Here is a 24,491-nt window from a genome sequence, read left to right on the forward strand (position 1 = left end):
ATAATTCTTTGATACAGATCCTAACATAGTTAAACACAAATGTCTTATTGTTTTTTGCAGAGGTACCAAGTCCACCACTGAAACTTGGAGTTGCAAATGTCACTAAAGACAGTGTTACACTTGCCTGGACAAGACCAGAATATGATGGTGGAAGCAGGGTCACTGGTTACCTCATTGATGCTGTAGAGAAGGGTCAGACCAAGTGGGTGAAATGTGCAACTGTGAGGACCTTGACTCATATCATTAAGAGCCTCAGAGAAGGGGCTGAATACTTCTTCAGAGTTCGTGCTGAAAACCATGCTGGACTCAGTGAACCTAAGGAGATGATTGTTCCAGTTATTGTCAAGGAGATACATGGTAAATTTTCTTTCTTTATTTTAAAATAAAAAAAAACGTAATTTGTTTTTTGTTTTAGTAAATTTCACTATTTTAGACATATTAAAAGTTTGGTGCTTAGTCAGATAAGTGTGTATTAATTTTAAGATATATTTTATCAATCTTGATAGTCTTGTATTGTTTTTTTTAACAGAGGCTCCAGAGTTTGACTTAAAGAACTACCCCAAGAATACAGTATATGTAAAAGCAGGATCTGACCTGACTTTTGAGATTCCTCTTACTGGAAAACCCATGCCAAAGGTGACAATATCCAAAAACAATGTTGTCATCAAAGGGTCCAAGAGACTTCTGACAGAAGTGACTCCTGATAGCCTACTTATAACTCTAAGTGAAAGCGTTTCAAGTGATGCTGGAAAATATGAAGTCACTGCCTCAAATGCAGGGGGAACAACCAAGATCTCTCTTATTTTCATTGTGCTGGATAAACCTGGACCTCCCGTTGGTCCAGTTCAGATTGGAGAGGTTGGAGAGACCACAGTATGTCTAAAATGGGATCCTCCAGCATATGATGGTGGAAGTCCTGTTACCAACTATGTTGTTCTGAAACGTGAAACAAGTACTCCCGCTTGGGTAGAGGTGTCAACTAACATCGCCAGGAGTGCTATCAAGGTGAATAAGCTAACCAAGGGGGAGGAGTATCAGTTCAGAATCAAGGCCGAGAATCGCTATGGTCTAAGCAACCACATTGACAGTAAACCAGTCATGATCCAACTACCTTACAGTAAGTCATTGAGTCAATTTAATAAAGATTTTTCATCTGATTTTATGACTCATTATTCTTTCTTAACTGCTTTAACAAAATGTTGGTGTCTTTCAGTAATCCCGGGTCCTCCATCCACCCCATGGGTTAGCTTTGTTTCCAGAGAGAGTTTGACAGTGTGCTGGAATGAGCCAGTCACTGATGGCGGAAGCCCTGTAATTGGATATCACCTTCAAATGAAAGAGAGAAGCAGCAGCATCTGGCAGAAGGTTAATAAAACAGCAATACCAGGAAACCAGTGGCGAGTTACAAATATCTGTCCAGGCCTCATCTATGAATTCAAGGTAGCAGCTGAAAATGCTGCTGGTATCGGAAAGATGAGCAAGACATCTGAAGAGGTGCTTGCGATTGATGCCTGTGGTAAGTCTTTAATTTCATAGTTTAATTTTATCCTTATCAGACATGTTCAGTGTATACATAATTTTATATCTTAGGTTGGCAGATTTCTAATACACATAGTATCCAAAGCTACTTTTAATGTATCCCTTTTCTTCCTTTGACTTGGATGTTTTCCACATTGATGTTGTAGAGCCCCCAGCAAATGTTCGTGTCACAGAAGTCACAAAGAACTCTGTCAGCCTGACTTGGCAGAAACCACCATTTGATGGAGGCAGTAAGATAACTGGCTACAGTGTGGAGAGAAGGGAAGCTCCTAATGGCAGATGGGTGAAAGCCAACTTTACAAACATCATTGAATTGGGCTTCACTGCATATGGACTCACTCAAGATGAATCTTATGAGTTCAGAGTTTATGCTAAGAATGCTGTTGGATCTGTCAGCAACCCTTCTCTTATTGCTGGCCCCGTCACCTGTGTTGATGCATGTGGTAGGTTATGGATTCAATTTTGCATATTTATGTTTTGTTGATAACTGTGATTGATATTTACAAATATTTTTTATAGGTGCCCCAGCTATTGATCTTCCTCCTGAGTATCTGGATGTGGTCCAGTATAAAGCTGGGGCTTCAGTAAAACTGAGAGTAGGAATTATTGCCAAGCCTCTGCCAACTATTGTGTGGCTCAAGGATGGAAAGGAGCTGATAACCTCTTCTACTGTGTCTGTTGAAAGCACAACAGACTCCTCCGCTGTTCTGATTAAGGATGCAACTCGCTTTGACACAGGCTCATATGAGATTAAGATCAAAAATGTTTTGGGATCAGCTTCTGCTACAATCAGGATTGAAATCCTTGGTACGTTAAACACTTAAATTTCTGCTGAGATCTCCTTATTTTATGAATCATCCAGTTTGTCAGAGGTTGATACAGAGATATACAGTTGATGATCATGTGTCTTTTGACTCTCTTTTTAGACAAACCTGGACCCCCCTCTGGCCTTATCAATTTCAACTCCATAACAGCAGACCGGATAATCTTCAGCTGGGAACCAGTTCCAGAGTCTGACCAGGGAGGTTCCAAAGTTACCCACTATGTTGTTGAGAAGCGTGAAACCAGCAGAGTGGTCTGGTCAACTGTTTCAGATAGATATGAGAATACACACATCACAGTCGGAAAATTGGTGCGTGGAAATGAGTATGTTTTCAGAGTGATGGGAGTTAACAAATTTGGAGTTGGAGAGCCACTCGAGTCTGAACCGGTCATCGCTAAGAATGCCTTTGGTGAGTTTTTTGTTCTATTACAATAAAGTTAATCCTTTCCTCATCAGTCACTACTAAGTATCCTATTTTTTCTTCTGTATATTCTCACATTTATTTCATTATTGGCTGTCATTTTCATTTCATTTGCCTTAATATTTAATTTTGTCTTTTTCTAAAGTAACTCCTGGCCAGCCTCATACTCCGGAAGTAAACACGGCCACCAAGACCACGATGCTAGTAGAATGGGACAAACCTGGAGTGGATGGTGGTAGCCCTGTGATTGGCTATTATCTAGAGAGACGGGATAAGAAGAGCTTGCGCTGGATCAGAGTGTATAAAGATCCTATTACTGACATCAAACAGGTGGTGTACCACCTGACAGAAGGAAATGAGTATCAATATCGTGTCTGTGCCATTAACAAAGCTGGGGAGGGACCATTCTCTGATGTGTCAGACTATTATAAGGCTGCTGACCCAGTTGGTATGTGAAAAATAACTTTAAAAACAAATCATCAGACTTAAGCTACTCATTAAAATCTAATGATTTTAATTTCACAGATCCACCAGATGAGCCTTGCAAGCTAAAGGTTGTGGACTCAACAAAGACATCCATCACCCTGGGTTGGTCTAAGCCTGAATGGGATGGAGGTAGTGAGGTTACCAGCTATATGGTGGAGAAGCTTGTTGAAGGAGAGAAAGACTGGGCCATGGTTACTTCTAAGGGTGAGGTTAAGACTACAGAGTACACAGTTCACAATCTAAAACCAGATACAAACTACTTCTTCAGAGTCTCTGCTGTGAACTGTGCTGGCCGTGGAGAACCTTTAGAGATGACTGAGCCTGTGCAGGCCAAAGATATCCTGGGTAATTTAAAAAGAATATTGAAAATTGCTTACATGTCTTGTTTGTGTTTTGTCAATCTGTGTAACACTGTAAATTTGTATGCCCTTCACAGAGGAAGCACAGATTGACTCAGATGTTGCCATGAGAACTCACTATATTGTCAAGGCTGGTAAAGATGTGGAGTTGTCTGTTCCATTGAAGGGCAGACCTGCTCCCACTGCTTCCTGGAGCAAAGGAGAAGAATGCGTAGATCGCAATCCCAAATATGAGTTCCATCACTCAGACACAACAACTGTGCTCATCATGCGTGAAGTGACCAGACTTGACACTGGAAAGTACACAGTCAAGATAGAGAATGGTGTCGGAGAACCAAAAACAGTATCTCTATCTGTGAAGGTACAGGATACCCCAGCTCAGTGCAGAAACTTGGTTATGAAGGATGTTACCCGTGGAAAAGTCACCCTCTGCTGGGACCCTCCACTTCTTGATGGTGGTGCTGAGATCACAAACTACATTGTTGAGAAGAGGGACTCCTCTAAGAGATCATACTCTGCAGTGACAAACAAATGCACAAATACTACATACACTATTGAAGATCTCTCAGAAAAGACAACTTTCTTCTTCCGCGTCTTAGCAGAAAATGAGAATGGCATTGGTGATCCATGTGAAACACAGGAACCTGTCAAGGCTACAGAAACTCCAGGACCAGTCAAAGAAATTTCTATGAAAGATTCATCTAAGACCTCTGTGACACTACAGTGGCTAAAGCCTGATTATGATGGAGGCAGCATCATCTCTGACTATGTCATTGAGATAAAGCTGAAGGATGAGGAGTGGTCAATGGGAGGAGTCAGCAGACAATGTGAATCTGAGGTCAAGAAACTCAAGGAGCACTCTGAGGTGTTCTTCAGAGTTGCAGCCAGAAATGAGAAGGGACAGGGTGATTTTGTTGAGCATGGCCCTATCAAGGTCATTGACTACATCATCACTCCTGAGGCAGACCTCAGAGAATACCCAGGAGGTAGCCTCAGTGTCCGTTTGGGTCATAATGTGCATATTGAGTTGCCATACAGAGGCAAGCCTAGACCTGCTGTGCAGTGGTTAAAGGACAGTCTGCCTCTGAAGGAAAGTGACCAAGTTCGATTTAAGACAACTGAAAACAAAGCCACTCTAATGATTAAGAATGTAAAGAAGGAGAATGAAGGCAAATACACCCTGAGTCTTGACAACAAGGTCAACAGGAAATCCTTCCACATCTTTGTCATTACTCTTGGTCCACCATCAAAGCCAGTTGGACCCATTCGCCTGGATGAAGTCAGAGCTGACAATATCATGATCTCCTGGGATGAGCCTAATGATGATGGTGGGGGAGCCATTACTTGTTACACAGTGGAGAAACGTGACACCTCCCAATCTAACTGGAAGATGGCTTCCTCCCATGTTGAGAGTACTCAGTTTAGAGTCCCCAATTTGATCAAGGGTGTCCAATACCAGTTCAGAGTGTGTGCTGAAAACCGATATGGTGTGAGTGAACCTCTAATCTCACAAATGGTTATTGCTAAGCACCAATTCAGACCTCCAGGACCACCAGGAAAACCAGTTGTTTATAATGTTACTAATGATGGCATGACAATCCAGTGGGAAAAACCAATCTATGATGGTGGAACTCCCATCCAGGGATACCATGTGCAGAAAAAAGAAAAGAATAGCATCATGTGGCAAAAAGTGAACACTGTTCTTATAAAAGAAATGGATTACAGGATTTTGGAACTCATAGAAGGTCTTGAGTACTCTTTTAGAGTCTATGCTCAAAATGATGCTGGCTTTAGCCGAATGAGTGATGAAAGCAAGCCAACAATGGCTGTGAGTCCTGTTGGTAAGTCTTTGTGAAAATAATACAAAATTATACATCCCTTTTGTTGGAATTATGTGTTTAGCATGATAGTGTATTAAATCTAATATAAATGCAATGTCTTTTAGACCCACCTGGCCAACCTGATTACACCGATGTAACCAGTGACTCAGTAACACTAAAATGGGATGCCCCTAAACGTGATGGCGGTAGCAAGATAACAAGCTACAGCATTGAGAAACGTCAAGGACACGGTCGCTGGTTCAAGGCCAATCTGACTGAAGTACATGACTGCCAGTACACTGTCACAGGGTTGACAACAAATGAGCGCTACGAGTTCAGAGTCATTGCTAGAAATGCTATAGGCATTGTCAGTCCCCCATCCAACTCCTCTGGTTTTATTGCTGTACGAAGTGAAAATGGTGAGTTGCAAAAAATGTAAATATATTACACTAAAACTAATAGGTCTAATGTATGCACACCAGTTTTTACATTAATGTAACATTCAAAAACCAACTTACTATTTTTTACTGCTACACATTAAAAACTAACATTAATTTTCTTCAATCAGCTCCTCCAAATATTGAGTTTGGGCCCGAGTACTTTGAGGGTTTGACAGTAAAGGCAGGAGATAACATCCGGGTGAAAGTGACCGTCACTGGACGCCCAGTTCCGAAAGTTGTCTGGTTCAAAGATGATGTGGAGATTACCAAAAAGATGATGGACATCATTACTGTTCCTGGATCCAGCACTCTGTTTGTCCGAGATGCTGACCGCACACATCGTGGCCTATACACTGTAGAAGCTACCAATGGATCCGGAACCAAAAAGGAGACTATTCTAATTCAAGTACAAGGTAATACCAATATTATTTAGTCTGGTGATTTAATGCTTTTTTGCCAGTGTGCTTTTTATTTATCCTTCTATTCTGTTTTATTTTAATTATCTCCATGTGACTCTGTAATACAGACACACCAGGGGAGCCAGTAGGACCAATCACCTTCACAAATATTTCAGAGGGCAAGTGCACTCTGTCTTGGAACCCACCAGAAAATGATGGCTGCTCTGAGATTACACATTACATCATTGAAAAACGGGAAACTGCCAAAATTTCCTGGGCCTTAGTGTCTGATGAATGTAAGGAGTGTACTTTTAATGCAACCAAGCTCATCAAGTCCAATGAGTACCAGTTCAGGGTGTCTGCAGTTAACAAGTTTGGTGTTGGTAGACCCCTGGAATCCAGTCCTATCATTGCACAACTGCAATACAGTAAGTGGAAAATTTCCAAAGCTTTGAAAATATACAGAATATTTTCTACATTTTCTAGATTCTACTTAAATTGTTCATCTTCATTTAATCATTGAGCTCCAAAATGTTTTCTTCCAGCAACTCCTGATGCCCCAGGAACTCCTGATGCCACTGAGGTGACAGGAGAGAGCATAACACTGTCCTGGACTTCTCCAACATCTGATGGAGGCAACCCTATTCAGCATTATATTTTAGAGAAAAGAGAAAAGAAAACCGTTCGGTTTTACAAGGTGATTACCAAAAAACCTATCATTGAATGCGCTCACAAGGTGCTTAACCTATCAGAAGATATGGAATATGAGTTCCGAGTCATGGCTGTCAACGACGCTGGCTTTGGGCCTCCTAGCAACATCTCTTTGCCAATCAAGGCTGCTGAACCTAAAGACATTCCATGTGCTCCATCTGTGGTTTGTGTGTCAGACTCCACAAACACTTCCATTAGTTTGGAATGGACCAAACCAGTTGATGATGGAGGCATGGAGATCATTGGCTACATCATTGAAATGGTGAAGGGAGAAGGCACTGAATGGAAGAGAGTAAATGAGGAACTTGTGTCAGAAACTAATTATGTGGTGACAGGTTTACAGACAGGAGCTGAGTACAAATTCCATGTTGCAGCAGTTAATCATGTAGGCAGAGGTGAAGACAAGGAGATTCCAGAACCTGTTCAGGCTGTTGATAGGTTAACACCACCACAGGTGGATATTGATGCCACATTTAAACAGACACACATAGTCAAGGCTGGAGGTTCTATATGTTTGGGCATTCACTTCAGAGGAAAGCCCATTCCTTCTGCTACATGGGTGAAGGAGGAAGGAGAACTAAGCGGAATGTCAGAGATCACAACTATTGATGGTTACAGCTCTTTAAGCATCGAAAACTGCTCTAGATATGACACAGGCAAATACACAGTCAACCTGGAGAATTCCAGTGGTAGTAAGGCTGTTGCCTTTGTGGTAAAAGTAATGGATACACCTGGACCGCCACAGGCCGTAGCTTTCAAGGAAGTCTCCAGAGGATCAGTCACACTTGTCTGGGAGCCACCTGTCAATGACGGTGGAGCTCGTATTCATCACTATATTGTTGAGCGGCGTGAGGCTAGTCGACGGACATGGCAGCAATCTGGTGGCAAATGCACACAGGGTATTCTCAAGATCCAGGACCTGCTGGAGGGAGTTCCTTATTTCTTCAGAGTCTCAGCTGAAAACCACCATGGTCTGGGTGAGGCCTTTGAGTTAACTGAACCAGTCATTGCCACAGCAGAGCCATCATCTCCAAAGAGACTGGATATCCTCGATACCACAGATAATTCTGTGTTACTAGGCTGGTTGAAGCCAGAACATGATGGTGGCAGCCGCATTCAGTGTTATGTTATTGAGGCTAGACCAAAGGATGGAGACAAATGGGTAGTGGTTGGAAACACCAAGAATCTTACCTTTGCTGTTGAAAAGCTCAATAAGGGTGATGAGTATGACTTCCGTGTGAAGGCTAAAAATGAAGCTGGTTATAGTTTACCAAAGAAAACTCTGGCGCCCGTGCTGGTAAAGGAGCCTCACATTGAGCCTGCTGCTGACCTTAGTGAGATACCCAACCAGCTTGTCACATGCAGGTCTGGCGGCACATTCACCATCGATGTTCCTATCATTGGTAGACCTGCTCCTAAGGTCTCATGGAAGTTGGAAGAAATGAAACTAAAGAACTCAGACAGAGTCACCATCAAAGTATCTAAAGACAGAGCTAGTATCTCAGTCAAAGAAGCCATGAGAGGAGATGGAGGAAAATACTATCTTACGCTGGAAAATGTAACAGGAACCAAGACATTTACGGTCGAAGTTAACGTTACAGGTAGACCAAGTCCTCCATCTGGACCAATTGAAATTTCTTCCATCACCTCTGAGTCCTGCGTTGTTAATTGGCAACCACCTGAGGATGATGGTGGCACTGACATCACCAACTACATTGTGGAGAAGCGTGAATCTGGCTCCACAGCTTGGCAGTTGATCAACTCTAGTGTGAAGCGCACATCTCTTCATGTTAGTCACCTGACCAAATATATGCAATACACATTCAGAATCTCAGCTGAGAACCGATTTGGGGTCAGCAAGCCCACTGAGTCCGAGACGATCGTTGCAGAACATCCCTTCTGTAAGTGTTGCCCTCAACTTTTTTCTTTCTTTGAAAATATGTGGTTTTATACTACATTAATAAATATAAAAATAATTAATAAAATAATGTGTGATCTTTGTTGAATTACATTGTAATTACTAAACTCTTTTTTTTAAATACAGCACCTCCAGGACCTCCAACAAAACCTTCAGTATTTAATGTCACAGCAAACACAATGACCCTAAGATGGGAGGAACCCTACCATGATGGTGGAAGCAAGGTGACAGGCTACTGGATTGAAAAGAAGGAGAGAAACAATATATTGTGGGTTAGGGAAAATAAGATCCCATGCTTTGAATGCTACTACAAGGTGGAAGGCCTAGTTGAAGGCCTGGAATACCAGTTCAGGGTCTATGCCATGAACAGTGCAGGACTCAGCAAAGCCAGTGAGGCCTCTAAGGGAGCAGTTGCTCAAAATCCAGTTGGTACGTTTTGCCAGTAGTATAATGTTACACATAGTATGATGTTTTTCTGCTAAGAAATGTGTTGTTCTATCCTATCTGACATTATCTGACATTATCTGACAATAATCTTTTGACTGTCATTTAGATCCACCAAGTAAACCTGAAGTCACCAAGGTTACAAGAACCACTGTCTCCTTGAAATGGTCAGCTCCATTGAATGATGGCGGTAGTCCAATTGTTGGCTACATCATCGAACGAAAGCCCTACACTTTGACAGGCGAGGGCCGCTGGCTCAAGTGTAACTACACCAATGTAACAGATCATTTCTTCACCGTTACTGCCCTTGGAGAGGGAGAGGCCTATGAATTTAGGGTGATTGCAAAAAATGCCAACCAAGTCTTCAGCACACCATCTGAATCCACAGGGTCTGTGCAGTGCAAGACTGATTTTGGTAAGAGTTTATTCCATGGAAATCTTCAATACTCTGTTAAGCATAATTTCAGACATGATAGTTAGATAGAACTGCATTGGTTTTATTTTGTGCAATGTCAGTTTGAACATAGTAACAGCCAGACCATGACCAAGATACATCTGAATATGAGAACAGTAAAACTGAAGTGACAGTTGATAATTGTCAAATTTATTTCCACTTAACAGAACCACCAAAGGCCAATTTGGACAGCAAACTTCTCTCTGAAACTGTAATGGTCAGAGCTGGTTCAGACCTGGTTCTGGATGCTGCAGTGGGAGGTAGACCTGATCCAAAGGCTTTCTGGTCCAAGGGCAACAGGGAATTGGAGATGTGTGAAAAGTATCACCTGCAGTACACCCCTACCAGAGCTATGGCCATTATTAAATTTTGTGACAGAGATGATACTGGGAAATACATCCTAACAGCCAGAAACGTGAGTGGAACCAAGACTGCAGAGGTCAATGTCAAAGTTCTTGGTAAGTTTTTTGTTTATTTGTTTACCATCTGAATTATTTGTAATTTGATAACTCTTGGCACATTTTTGCAAAGTGACTTACTCTAAATATGTCTGTTTTTGACTAGACACACCTGGAGTGTGCGAAGGCAACATTGAAATCAGCAAAATAACAGAAGAGTCATGCACTCTAAGCTGGAAGCCTCCTCTTGAGGATGGCGGAGATGACATTACACACTACATTGTAGAGAGGCGTGATACCAACAGGCTGAACTGGGTGATCATGAATGCTGAGTGCAAGGAGCTGACATGCAACATCACTGGTCTGTTCAAGAACACAGAGTACTTGTTCAGAGTTCGTGGAGTCAACAAGTATGGTTCCGGCGTTTACCTCCAGTCACAGCCGATGGTGGCCAAAAACACATTCAGTAAGTACAAGTGAAACTATTGAAAACAAATCCCTAAATGTGAGGATTAAAAATATCAAAATGCCAGTTTAATTTAACCAGGATTCTGTTGTCTATTCTATTGTCTCAAGGTATTTAAACTACAATCAAAAAGACTAATCTTACCAAAGAGGAATGCATGAAACAAATCAGCTCATTACCACTAAAGTCTCTTTTTGTTATCTATTCCTTAGCTGTTCCCACTCCTCCTGGAGCCCCAGAGATTCTAGTTTCAGGAAAGGATTTTGCCACTATAGAGTGGCTAAAGCCAGAAAATGATGGTGGTAGCCCAATAACTCATTACCTAGTTGAAAGACATGAGAAAAAGAGTGCCCGCTGGGTAAAGGTGAACAAGGATGGTGCTCACCTGGATACCACTCTAAAGGTGGCCGGTTTGACTGAAGGAAACATCTATCAGTTCAGAGTGACAGCCATTAACAAGGCCGGAGAGAGTGAACCCAGTGAGGTTTCTCTCTATGTCGTCTGCAGAGTGCCAACGAGTAAGTTTCATCATTGCTTTGAATAACATGTCACTGAAGATGTCAATGACCTTCATATTAACTTTAATCTATAAGTGTCATGATAGTTTTCAAAGACGGTAGTAGAGAGTAAAACCATATGTTATTAGTAAATAATTTAGAAGAGCTCATATAAACTGACCTACCTTTTCATAGGCACTCCTGCACCTCCTTCTATTCCTCGAATCATCGACACCCATGCTGACAGCATTAGCCTTGCTTGGTCTCGACCTGTGGAAGATGGAGGTGCTGATGTGATTGGCTACATTCTGGAGATGCAGGAAGCTGGGGCAGAGGAGTGGAAGAAGGCCCATGAAAAGACCTTGCGTGCTGCAGAGTATGTGGTGACTGGACTTTCTGCAGGCAAGAAGTATTGTTTCAGAGTGGCTGGTATCAACGTCAATGGTACAGGAGACTTTAGTGAACCATGTGCCGAGACTGAGCCAGTGGAAAGAATTGGTAAATATTTTAACAGGCCTCAGAAAATAAGTATAAATATCTGCTGATTTCATTGATTTGTTTGCATTTGTCCCACAAAAGAAAATTTTGTGTACACAAAAAACGTTCCTTAGATCTGAATTTTGCAACTCATCATCTATCTCTTACAGAACCTCCCGATTTTGAGCTCCACGATGACCTCAAAAAGACAATCTGTTTGCGCGCTGGTGGCTCCCTCCGCCTTTTTGTCAGTGTCACAGGCCGTCCTGCCCCTACCATAACATGGAGCAAACCTGGTGTTGACCTCCATAACAGAGGCTTCATTGAGGTCACAAACAAATCCACCACTCTCATAATTGACAAGGTTCATCGCTATGATGCTGGCAAGTACACGCTGTTGGCTGAGAACACTGCTGGGAAGCAGGAAGTCAGTATTCTTGTCAAGGTTTATGGTATGTTAATATTACTATCTATAAATTATTTTATTTAATTGTTTGATTTCCATTATATATTTTATATTGTTTTTATAAAGTTAACCCAATTTTTGAAAGTTTGTATTTTGACTAGAGACATATTTATATTCTTAGACACACCTGGACCAACTGGGCCAATCAAGATGAAAGAGCTCACTAAGGACTCTGCCACCATTTCCTGGGAAGCCCCAGCTGTGGATGGTGGTGCTCCTGTCAATAACTACATCATTGAAAGACGAGAGGCCTCAATGAGAGCCTACAAGACAGTAACTTCCAAGTGCAGTAAAACTTCCTATAAGATTGATAATCTGATGGAGGGAATGCTATATTACTTCCGTGTCCTCCCTGAAAACATTTATGGAATTGGAGAGCCCTGCGAGACTCCAGATGTCATCTTGGTTTGTGAAGTTCCTCTTCCACCACATAAGTTTGAGGTGACAGATGTCACCAAGAGCACAGTCACTCTGTCTTGGGAAAAGCCAGAGCATGATGGTGGCAGTAGGTTGACAGGTTACATCATTGAAGCTTGCAAGTTTGGTACTGACAAGTGGATGAAGGTGGCAACACTGAAACTCACAGACTTTGAACACACCATAGAGAAACTGAATGAGAAAGAACAATATTTGTTCAGAATTAAAGCTGTCAACAGCAGAGGAGCCAGTGAGCCAAAAGAACTTGTTGCTGCTGTCACTGTCCAGGAACAGAGAGGTAACAAAAGAGCAAAGCTCTACTACCCTTATTTTCATTTAAATCATTTCATAATTAAGATGTAGTGCAACATCCTGGCTGTTAATACTTCTCACTGAGGCAAAAAACGTATTTTTTTCTTTTAGTGATGCCTGCGGTAGATATGGCCAGCATTCCCCAGAAGGTTGTTAATGTTTTGGCTGGTAAGACATTGGAGCTGGACCTACCAATCATTGGCAGGCCTCCTCCTGTTTCATCCTGGTATTTTGCGGACAACAAGATAAAGATAACAGATCGGGTGAAGGTCAAAAGCACTGGCAAGTTCTCCAAGCTAACTGTGTCTGACACAACCATTAATGACAGCGGTGACTACATACTTGAAGTCAAGAATGTTGTTGGAGTCATCACTGAGGTCATCAAGGTCATCATTCTCTGTAAGAAATTTTTCCAGCTATCATTTATTTATTCATTCATTACTGTATTAATAGCTAAGTCAGCACCAACCACATAACAGACATTTAATGTTTAGTTAACGATTCTAGTCCACTTGAAGTTTGTGTGCCGTGAAAATATTATCATAACCTGCAGGACACGTGTAAACTGACCATCATTTCTCTTTCTTCACTTTTTCAGCTAAACCAGATGAACCAAACGGGCCTATACGATTTGATGAGATTGATGCCACTACAGTCACCTGCAGCTGGGATCCCCCAGTCAGAGATGGTGGAGCTCCCATTAGTGGTTATTTAGTAGAACAGCGTGATGCTCACAGACCTGGCTGGGTGACTGTTTCTGACTCTGTGAGCAGACCGTTGTTCAGGTTTGAGAACCTCATTGAGGGAGATGAATATGTCTTCCGTGCAGCTGCTGTGAATCGCTATGGCACCGGAGAGTTCCTCCAGTCTGAGATTGTCACTTGTAGGAGCTTGAAAAGTAAGACTCTTAACCTTAGCTATACATTATACTCTTGCTGTATAATGCAGACCAGTATTATATGACAGCAGCAAAATGGTAACACTAGCTTCCTCTACAGATGTGCCTGGACCTCCTGGTCGTCCAATTACCTTTGATGTGTCTCGTGATGGAATGACTGTGGCTTGGGAGCCACCAGATGAAGACGGTGGTCTTGAGGTTTCTGGATACATCATTGAGCGCAAAGAAGTAAGGGCTGACCGATGGGTGCGTGCAAACAAGAACCCTGTCACTATGACCAGGTACAGGTCAACTGGGTTGATTGAAGGCCTGGAATATGAACATAGAATCACAGCCATTAATGCAAGAGGCCTGAGCAAGCCAAGCTTGCCATCCAAACCAGCAGTAGCAACAGATCCCATTGGTAAGCAAAAATTAAGAAGACTTTAATATATACTTGGTTAAAGTTGAAAAAAATTCCATAATTTAAAGTGTTGTCAAAATGAGAAGTAATATTAAGCATAACTTAAGAAAGTCACAACATCTGGCATATGTTTTTTTCCCGTGCAGATCCACCCGGCTGTCCTCAAAACCCAAGAATCACAGAAACTACCAAGTCATCTGTGTCGCTTGCTTGGAGTCCACCTGATGATGAGGGAGATGCTAGAGTAGATGGTTATTTGATTGAAATGCAGAAGGTGGGCTCTGTGGCCTGGATCAAGTGCAACACCACGCCATCTCTCATATGCGAGTACACGCTGACCAACATGCCCCAAGGAGAGGAGTTCAAATTCCGTGTAATGGCTTGTAATGCTGGTGGTTCTGGAGAACCTGCAGAAGTACCAGGAACGGTCAAAGTAACAGAAATGCTTGGTAGGAAACCACATTTACAACTGTGCAATCAGGTTTATGAGATAAAACAAGTGCTCAGAAAAACTAAGTTTTTGCAAAATTATTGTTTTTCAGAATCTCCTGATTATGAACTGGAGTTGAAATACAAAGATGTGTACGTTGTCCGTCATGGAGGAGTGGTTAGACTCTCCGTACCCATTAAAGGCAAACCCCTTCCAACTTGTAAATGGTCAAAGGATACTGGAGCTATCGCTGTGAAGGCTATGATTGCCTCCACCGAGGACTCCAGTGAGTTGGTGATAAAGGGAGCAGAGAGGAGTGACTCTGGTCTGTATGAGCTCCTGCTGGAAAATAAGGTTGGAAAGAAGAAAGCCCAGATTAAGGTCAGAGTCATCGGCCGCTCAAGTGCTCCAGAGGGACCAATGGTCTTTGAGGAAATCCAAGCCAACTCTGTAAAGGTCTCTTGGAAGCCACCCAAGGATGATGGTGGCTCAGAGATTCTTGGCTACATTGTAGAAAGGCGTGAAGCAGCCAGAAATGCCTGGTACACCGTGGACTCTAGAGTAACTGAGACCCAGCTTGTTGTTAAGGGCTTAAAAGAAGGAACAGAATACCACTTCAAAGTTACTGCTGAAAACTCATTTGGCATCAGTGCATCTCTAAAATCTGAACAACCACTGGTACCAAAGACTCCTCTCTGTAAGTTTCGTTTTCTGCAAACCAACTGTCTTTGAAAAGCTTTAAATTATGTATTTTATTTACAAAACTTTATCTGCTTTCACAATTAGGTCCTCCTGAGCCTTCAACTGCCCCCCCTGAGATAATGGATGTTACCAAAAGCTCAGTGGCACTTGCCTGGTCCAGACCAAAGGATGATGGAGGATCTGCCATTAATGGTTATTTTGTTGAGTACAAGGAGGTTTCCACTGAGACATGGATCCGCCATGAGACCAAGATCACCTCTACTATGTTTACTATACATGGACTTACTCCTGATACAGACTACCAATTCCGCATTATTGCTGTTAACAATATAGGTGAAAGTGAGGCTGGTCCAGCATCTGATCCTGTCACATGCAAAGATCCATTTGGTGAGTATTGTGTGCTGATAAAGTTCCACATAGGACTTATGTAGTCATTACTATTTAGCAATTACATCATTAAAAAATGTATTACTTAATTAATCTAGTGTTAAGTCCAAATAATGTTTAGGACTAGAAATGTTTTAAACAATGTTTTTATTTCAGGAGATAAAAACAATGGTTAATAAATATAGTAATTAGTACTGGTAGATATTAGCATAGTTTCTCCTTTAGTTTTTCTGTTAGAGAATTCAAAAGAATATAGACAATGTAAAGAACAAATTTGACTTAATGTTTTTTCACAGACAAGCCCAGTCAACCAGGAGAGATTGACACAGTGAATGTAAGTAACAACTTTATTACTATTTGCTGGCAACCTCCTGAGTGTGATGGCGGAAAGGAAGTCCTGGGCTACTGGGTTGAGTACAGAAAATCTATTGAAAGCACCTGGAAGAAGTGCAATAAACAGAGGGTTAAGGAAAAGGAATTCACCATGGTAGGCCTGGCTGAGGCCACCGAATATGAGTTCAGAGTCTTTGCTGAGAATGAAACAGGAATGAGTAGACCCCGTAGGACTGCCACATGCATCAAGACGAAACTAATAGGTGAGTGCAGCTGAATACAGTTTATAACATTATTAAACACAGGATGTTTCATTGTTTCATTAAGTTGTTTTTACCAACAGCTGAAAGTAAACCAAGCCTTAGGAAAGAAATGGATGAAGCCACTGCCAAGCTTGGCCAGCCTGCTGTCATGAAATGCCAGATTGTTGGCCGACCTGTTCCAGAAATTAAGTGGTATCACGCTGGAAAGGAAATTGTTGAGTCCCGCAAGTATGAGATGAGCTCTGACGGCCGCAACCACTCCCTGTCTATCATGACAGACCAGCAGGAAGATGAAGGAGAATATACTTGCAAGGCAGTGAATGAAGCAGGAGAAGTTGAGACCACTGGCATTCTAGTGTTGGAGGCTGCTCCATCCTTCCACCCCGATTACCCACTTAAGGAAACATATTATGCTGGACTGGGAACAACTCTACGCATCCATGTTGTTTATATTGGTCGTCCTCAGCCAAAGATCATGTGGCTGCATGGAGCTAAGACACTGGAAAACACAGAGGAAATTAGCATTGAGACCACTGAGCACTACACACACCTAGTAGTAAAGAACGCCCAGCGCAGAGTGAATGGAGGAAAATATAGGATCAGACTGCATAACCACTTTGGCAGGGCTGACACTGCATTCAATGTTGAAATTTATGGTATGTGAATTAAATTGTTTTTAGTACTGTACAAACACCTGCAGTGATAATAGGAATACGATCAGATTTCTGTACAATAACATCCTGTACCTTTGTCCACAGACAAGCCTGATATACCTCAGGGACCCATTGTCCTGGATGCCCTCCTTAAGAATTCTGTCATTATCAGCTGGAAACCGCCCAAGGATGATGGAGGCTGTATGATCACCAACTATATTGTAGAAAAAAGAGAAGACAAAGAGGGCATGGAGTGGGAACTTGTGTCTTCCTCCATTAACAGCACATCTTGCCGTGTGCCCAACCTCATCGACAGTGCTGGATACTTTTTCCGTGTTTATGCCCAGAATAGATATGGCAACAGTGAGCCACTGGAGCTAATCTCTCCCATCCTGATCAAGAGCCAACTGGGTAAGACAATGTCACATTTTATTTCACAAGGAACAAAGAAATTGTTTTACAACCTAAACTTTATTGCAAAAAAGTTGACAAGTGTTTCCTTAATATATGTCCACAGAGAGACCATCACCACCTTTGTCACCAGTTGTTTCTGGTATCACTAAGGATTCCTGTGTGGTTTCCTGGAAGCCCCCACTAAGCGATGGGGGATCTAAGATCAAGAGCTATTGCCTTGAAAAGAAACATAAAAAAGATAAGAAGGAATGGACTGAATGGACTCCAGTTACCACAGATGAGATCAAGCAAACTGTATTCTCTGTCAAGCACCTAACTGAGGGCATAGAATACATCTTCCGTGTCAAGTGTGAAAACCTTGGAGGAGAAAGTGATTACAGTGAGGAGACCCCTGCCATCATACCTGCAACTGCCATAGATGTCCGTGCTCCTGCCTTCAAGGAGGAGCTGAGGAACATGAGTGTCAAATACAAGAGCAATGCTACCCTTGTGTGCAAGATTACAGGACAGCCTAAGCCTGTGATTAAATGGTTTAGACGAGGAAAGGAGATCCACTCAGATGGAAAGAAGATCAAGATCCAGGAGTTTAAGGGAGGATACCACCAGCTGGTCATCACTGAGGCTGATGAGGAAGACTCCACTGTTTATCAGATCAGAGCCACCAACCAAGGGGGCTCAATATGTGCTACAGTCTCTCTAGATGTTGAAAGTAAGCTTAAAACACTTAATTTCATCAATGAAGTTAATTACATATTTAACGTTAAAGTGCTGTTAATATATCTAACTCACTAAAATGTAATTATTTTTTTTCTTTTTAGTCCCTGCCAAGATTAATTTACCAAAGAACCTGAAAGACAAGGAAGCCATCCCAGCTTTACGTGGGGAGGTGGTCAATATCAAGATTCCCTTCAGTGGTAAACCAGATCCTGTTATTACATGGCAGAAGGGACAAGATCTTATTGACAGTAATGGTCACTACCAGGTGATCGTCACTAGATCGTTCACTTCCCTGGTGTTTGCCAATGGAGTGGAAAAGAAGGATGCAGGTTTCTACATTGTCTGTGCCAAGAACAGATTTGGTATTGATCAACAAACCGTTGAATTGGATGTTGCTGATGTGCCTGATCCACCTCGTGGCATCAAAGCCAGTGATGTGTCCAGAGACTCAGTCACACTGAACTGGGTGGCTCCAGCCAATGATGGTGGCAGCAAGGTTATATGCTACATCATTGAAAAATGTCCGACCACTGCTGAGAGGTGGGAACGTGTTGCACAGTCCCGTGACACCCACTATACCGTAATTAATTTGTTTGGAGGTACAAGCTATCAGTTCAGAGTTATTGCTGAAAACAAATTTGGACAGAGTGCCCCATCTGAAAGCAGTGGACCTGTCATGACTAAAGAAGACAAATCCAGAGTTTTGCTTTATGACAGAGAGGTTGGTGATACTGAACGAGTCCCCAAGGGCAAAGCTCAACACTCTGACACCAAGAATCTGCACAACAAATATTCCATTGCAGAAGAACTGGGCAGAGGCCAATTTGGCATTGTTCACCGCTGTGTTGATATTAGCTCTGAGAAGACCTACATGGCCAAATTTGTCAAAGTGAGAGGTGCTGATCAGGCAATAATTAAAAAGGAAATTGCAACACTCAATTTGGCCAAACACGCTAACTTCCTGCTTCTTCATGAGTCCTTTGAAAGCCCTGAGGAATTGGTCCTGATCTATGACTTCATTTCTGGCCATGACATCTTTGAGCGCCTTAATACAGCAGAGTTTGAGTTCAATGAACGGGAGATTGTTAACTATATCAGGCAGATCTGTTCAGCTCTGGAATATCTGCATTCTCAGAGATATGGGCACTTTGATATCAGACCTGAAAACATTGTATACACAACTAGAAGCAGCTCAACTGTGAAGATTATTGAACTGGGGCAATCCAGACATCTGACACCTGGAGAACAAATCAAGATTCAGTACACTACTGCAGAGTATGCTGCCCCTGAGATCCACCAGTGTGACATGGTTAGTACAGTTACTGACATGTGGTCTGTGGGTGTCCTTACCTACGTGCTTCTCAGTGGTCTTAATCCATTCACAGCCGAAACCAACCAACAAATGATTGATAACATTTCAAATGCAGCCTATGGCTATGATGATGAGTCATTTAAGCAAGTAAGTGTAGAAGCCTTAGACTTTACAGATCGTTTAATGACAAAAGAACGCAAGCACCGTATGACTGCAGCTGAGGCTTTGCTGCATCCTTGGCTAACAAAACCTGTAGAAGAGATAAGTGCCAGGGCAATCCCAGTAGGCAGACACAAGAGATACTACCAGACAATGGTCAAGAAAGAATGGAGCACTGCAATTTCTGCTGCCCGTGTGGCCAGCGGTGGTTCAATCAGGTCCCAGCGTGGTGTCTTTGTCTCTAAAGTAAAGATTGCTCCATTTGAACATGGTCCTCTTGCAGGCCAAGTTAGCCATGCAGTGGTCAATGAAGGAGATAATGTGAAGTTCATCTGTAACATTGAAAATTATGACAGCACCACTGAAGTTACATGGTACTGTGGTGTCAGGCAACTTGAAGCTGGAGACAAATATGAAATTGAATATGAAGATGGTCTGGCTGTAATTACCATCAACAAGATCACTAGAGCAGATGATGGCACTTACAGATGCAAGGTTGTGAATGAGTATGGTGAAGATAGTGCTTATGCAGAGCTTTTTGTCAGTGGGGTTAGATCCTACCGTGACTTCTTCACTACTCGTGTGGTTAGAAGAACAAAGCGAAGAGTTGACACTGCTAGACTGCTTCAGAAGCCACCAGAATTTACTCTTCCTCTGGTCAACCGCACAGCCTATCTTGGTGAGGATGTGCGCTTTGGAGTAACCATCACTGTTCATCCTGAGCCTCGTGTTATCTGGCATAAATCTGGACAAAAGCTTATCCCTGGACATGATGACAGGAAATACACCTTCACTACTGACAAAGGCTTGTACCAGCTTATAATCCACAATTTGGAAAAGGAGGATGATGCTGAGTACAGTGTTGTAGCCCGTAACAGGTATGGCGATGACAGCTGCAAGGCCCGCCTCACTGTTGTTCCTCGCCCTAAACCAGCAGATCTCACTTTGAGGCCCATGTTCAAACGGTTGCTTGCAAACATTGAGTGCAAGGAGGGTCAGAATGTTCGTTTTGAGATTAGAGTTTCTGGCCACCCAACACTGAAGTGGGAGAAAGATGGCACACCTTTAGCCTTTGGACCATCCATAGAAGTTGTTCATGAAGGCTTGGACTACTACATCCTTCATGTAAGAGACACTCTCCCTGAGGACTCTGGTGTATACAGGGTTACAGCAACCAACTCTGCTGGATCTGCCAGCTGCCAAGCAACTCTTAAAGTGGAGAGAGTAACTCATGTAAAGAAGGAATATGAGCCCAGTGAAAAGGAGAAGCAAAAGATAGCTGGACAAGAGGAATTGGATAAAAAGGTTAGACTGGCTCAGATTTTGGCAGGCACTGTTGTTACACCTCTCCCACCTGCAGCAGTAGAAGCTGTCAGGGAGGCAGCCACTATGTTTAAACCTGCTGTTACAACTAAGAAAGGTGAGAAAACTGAAGCTGAAATTAAGAAAGAACAAGAGGAGAGAAAAAAGAGAGCAGATGAGAAAAGGCTTCGTATGCCATATGTTGTTCCTGCACCTCGTGTCATTAATCCAGCTGTTCTCGAGGAAGATGTGGAAATTAAACACTTCCAGCCACTGTCTGACATGAAATGGTACAAGAAGCTGCGGGATCAATATGAATTCCCTGAGCCAATGGAAAAAATCAGGCAAAAGAGAATGAAGCGTATCCGTCTGTCACGGTGGGAACAGTTTTATGAGGTGCCCATCAGGATCAAGGAACAGTATAAACCTAAGTGGCGCATCTCTTCTATGACTCAGGACGACTTGGAGACTGTGAGGCCCGCAAGGCATCGCACTCCTTCTCCTGAAATGGAGGCCTACCGCAGGCTCAGGAGGCGTTCTCTGGGAGACCTCTCAGATGAGGAGCTACTGCTACCTGTAGGTGAATATCTCTCTATGAAGAGAACAGAAGAAGAAAGACTCCGTCTGGAGGAAGAGTTGGAGCTTGGTTACTCTGCTTCTCCACCTAGTCTAAGTCCAGTTCGCTTTGAACTGTCTGCTTTGCGCCCAACATCTCCAAGGAGAGTCTACAGTGATGAGGAAGAAGGAGAAGAGATTAAAAGATATGATTCATACAGAATTCCTTCTAAATATGAGGCTGGCCCAAGTTTTGTTGATCTTCGCCAACGTCATGACAAGACAACATACAAGCCTCCAAGACAGAAACAACGGGTGTATGAAGAAAGAGAAGATTTAGAGCTGCTACGTCCACATGCAACCACTGAGAGAATCTCTTCTTACAAGAGTCAACTCAAGCACATGGAATTTGAGGAAAAGACACGTACCTCTAGAAAGGAAGCCATTACAGTTTCAACCTACTCTGAGAGCACTGAATCTGAGCATATAACAACTTTTGCAACAGAATATATTCCTAAACCTATAAAAAAGGTTCCATTACCTGAACCACAGGTAGAAAAATCATATGAAGCAGGAAAGTCTTCAAAGACAGATGTCACACTTCCAAAAGTGGACTTTTTGTCTAGGTATGAGGAGAGAAAACAGGCACTCAGATCAGAGAGAAGATCTGTAGAGAAGAAAGTCGAGGTTGTAACACAGGCTCCCTTCAGTCTGGACCATGCCCCACGTATTACCATCAGGATGCGATCTCATCGTATACCCTACGGTTCCAACACAAAATTTACCCTGAATATCCAAGCCAAACCTGAGCCTGAGATCAAATGGTTCCACAATGGGAAGGAGATTCATCAAAGCAGCAAATACTACATGACCAACATCAGTGGAGTTTTAACTCTGCAGATCAACAACTGTGTGACAGAAGATTCAGGTACATACCGTATAGTCTGCAAGAATGCTAAAGGAGAAACTTCTGATTATGCTACGTTAGATGTAGCAGGGGAAGAGTATGCTGCTTTTTCATCACTTCGCAAAGATGAGGAACCACCATCAGCTCATCTGCCAGAGATGACTCGAACAGAGGTGTATCATGTTTCTTCATCCAAAACAACTGTAGAGGAAACGGTCACTGAAATTGTAAAAGAGACAACTACTGTTGTTGAGGAGCCAAGGGAGAAACCAGGAGTCCCTGCCGCAATCCTGACTAAACCACAGTCCTTGACTGTGGAGGAAGGAGACAATGCTCGATTTGAGTGTGATGTGGATGGTGAACCAGCGCCTTCTATGTCCTGGCTTCGTGAAGGAACCACCGTTGCTCCTTCTGCCCGTCACCACATTGTATCCACTCAGTACAATTCCACCTTTGAGATTTCTGCAGTTGAGGTGTCAGATGAAGGGAGTTACACCTTGCTAGTAGAAAATGCTACTGGAAAGCAGGAAGCCCATTTCACTTTAAAAATAAAAAAGTCTGAGTCAAAGGAGAAAGTAGTTGCTACTCCCAGAATTACTTCTCCAGAGGCTAAATCACCATTACCCAAGTCCCCTGAACCGGTCAAATCCCCTCAGAGAGTCAAGTCACCTGAGCCAGTCAAATCTCCCCAAAGAGTAAAATCTCCAGTTTCCCCAAAATCCCCAACACCAAAGTCCCCAACACCGAAGTCTCCTACTCCGAAGGCCCCAACTCCCAAATCCCCAACTCCATCTGAAAGGGAGCAAGTGATCCCACCAATCAAGTCACCGAAGAGGGTGATGTCACCAACTATTGAAAAGAAGCCCTTTTTTTCAACAGGACTCAATGATGTCACTGCATCCTGTGACTCTATTGTCAAACTTTCTGTGAAGGTGACAGGAGAGCCCAAACCTACCGTCTCTTGGTCAAAGGATGGAAAGGTAAAACATATAAATGTTCAAACTATTCAAAACATTTCATAGGATTTGACAACCGTAACTATCTTGTTTTATGGGTTTTCAGGCACTATCTCAAGGTGGAAAGTATGAATTATTTGATGACCAATGTTCAGCTCATCTAGAGATCTATGAATCAGAGGTATCTGATAGTGGTGTCTACAAGTGCACAGCCATAAACTCCTCTGGAGCAGTATCAACAACCTGCACAGTCACTGTGAAAGGTAAGAAAATATGCTGTGGTGAAAGGATCTATAGCTGCTATAAATATTCTGATGTTATAAATAAATTCCTGAATATTTTTCATTTCAGAATTAAAGAGCCCTGTTCCAATCTCTGAGGAAATCCTAAGAAAGAAAATGTTGGATGAGGAAATATTGTCTTGCGTGAAGGATATGAAGTCCTCTGAAATCCAGAAATCCATCAAAGAAGGTCAATCTGTGACTCTTAGGGCCAACATTCATGGGGCTTCTGACATCAGATGGATTCTGAATGGGCAGGAACTGGACAACTCAGAGCAGTACAAATATGGAGTATCTGGAAATGACCAGACTCTGACCATCAAGTGTGTCAGTCAGCGAGAGCAAGGGATTATCACCTGTCAAGCTCAAACAGAGCAAGGCCTGATTCGGTGTCAGTTTAACATCAATGTCACACTCAAGAGCTCTGATGCACCCTACTTCCTGGTGCAACCAAGGTCTCAAAACGTGAACGAGGGACAAAATGTTATGTTTACCTGTGAAATTGGTGGAGATCTTTCCCCTGAACTGGAGTGGTTGAAAGACAACACGCTTGTGAGTAGTTTTTGGTTTACATAAATGTTTTTATTTCTTTTTGCCTTGACAATTTGTGCTAAGACGTTGTCAGTCAGTATTCCAATAAAAGGAAACATGTTTTCCAGATATGTGTCACTCCAAACATCAAACTGAGCCGTTCTAAGAACTTATACACTCTGGAGATTTATGAAGCCACAATTGCAGATAGTGGGAAATATACAGTAAAAGCCAGGAATAAGTTTGGACAGTGCTCTGCAACATCATCACTCAACGTCCTTAGTAAGTTACATCTGTGTTTCAGCTTAATTCAATTAGATGCACTTTGTCAAAGGGCTTTAAATGGCTTGCATACAAAACGTTCTAATAGTTTAGTCCTGGAATGCTTAAAAATGCTTTAATGTTAAAGTTTGCATTAGATATTTTCCCTTCTGTGTGTATT

General features: G+C 42.4%; 2 protein-coding genes across 16 annotated transcripts in view; one reads left to right on the plus strand and one right to left on the minus strand.

Moving 5' to 3' along the window:
* The window catches only part of LOC116723461 (heat shock 70 kDa protein 12A-like), a 276,564-nt gene that overhangs the window by 170,725 nt on the left and 81,348 nt on the right, over positions 1-24,491 (minus strand). The window lies entirely within an intron of this gene.
* ttn.1 (titin, tandem duplicate 1) overlaps positions 1-24,491 on the plus strand; it is a 156,910-nt gene that overhangs the window by 130,058 nt on the left and 2,361 nt on the right. For 14 of the 15 annotated variants that reach the window (XM_032568335.1, XM_032568338.1, XM_032568340.1 and 11 more), the window contains 35 exons: positions 61-357; positions 530-1,117; positions 1,214-1,516; positions 1,686-1,982; positions 2,059-2,346; positions 2,466-2,771; positions 2,929-3,231; positions 3,309-3,614; positions 3,706-5,469; positions 5,574-5,867; positions 6,017-6,301; positions 6,415-6,714; positions 6,832-8,898; positions 9,042-9,344; positions 9,469-9,774; positions 9,981-10,271; positions 10,378-10,677; positions 10,890-11,195; positions 11,370-11,672; positions 11,822-12,103; positions 12,239-12,832; positions 12,958-13,245; positions 13,445-13,744; positions 13,845-14,147; positions 14,294-14,596; positions 14,690-15,274; positions 15,364-15,666; positions 15,963-16,262; positions 16,343-16,918; positions 17,021-17,326; positions 17,433-18,038; positions 18,148-23,261; positions 23,344-23,500; positions 23,589-24,070; positions 24,178-24,331. In XM_032568335.1, coding sequence (XP_032424226.1) covers positions 61-357; positions 530-1,117; positions 1,214-1,516; positions 1,686-1,982; positions 2,059-2,346; positions 2,466-2,771; positions 2,929-3,231; positions 3,309-3,614; positions 3,706-5,469; positions 5,574-5,867; positions 6,017-6,301; positions 6,415-6,714; positions 6,832-8,898; positions 9,042-9,344; positions 9,469-9,774; positions 9,981-10,271; positions 10,378-10,677; positions 10,890-11,195; positions 11,370-11,672; positions 11,822-12,103; positions 12,239-12,832; positions 12,958-13,245; positions 13,445-13,744; positions 13,845-14,147; positions 14,294-14,596; positions 14,690-15,274; positions 15,364-15,666; positions 15,963-16,262; positions 16,343-16,918; positions 17,021-17,326; positions 17,433-18,038; positions 18,148-23,261; positions 23,344-23,500; positions 23,589-24,070; positions 24,178-24,331 — 19,860 coding nt within the window. The remainder of the gene's footprint in view (positions 1-60; positions 358-529; positions 1,118-1,213; positions 1,517-1,685; positions 1,983-2,058; positions 2,347-2,465; positions 2,772-2,928; positions 3,232-3,308; positions 3,615-3,705; positions 5,470-5,573; positions 5,868-6,016; positions 6,302-6,414; positions 6,715-6,831; positions 8,899-9,041; positions 9,345-9,468; positions 9,775-9,980; positions 10,272-10,377; positions 10,678-10,889; positions 11,196-11,369; positions 11,673-11,821; positions 12,104-12,238; positions 12,833-12,957; positions 13,246-13,444; positions 13,745-13,844; positions 14,148-14,293; positions 14,597-14,689; positions 15,275-15,363; positions 15,667-15,962; positions 16,263-16,342; positions 16,919-17,020; positions 17,327-17,432; positions 18,039-18,147; positions 23,262-23,343; positions 23,501-23,588; positions 24,071-24,177; positions 24,332-24,491) is intronic. The other variant, XM_032568342.1, reaches the window with a different exon arrangement.

Source organism: Xiphophorus hellerii, chromosome 7 (genome assembly GCF_003331165.1).
Source record: "Xiphophorus hellerii strain 12219 chromosome 7, Xiphophorus_hellerii-4.1, whole genome shotgun sequence".
In the NCBI taxonomy this organism is placed as follows: Eukaryota; Metazoa; Chordata; class Actinopteri; order Cyprinodontiformes; family Poeciliidae; genus Xiphophorus; species Xiphophorus hellerii.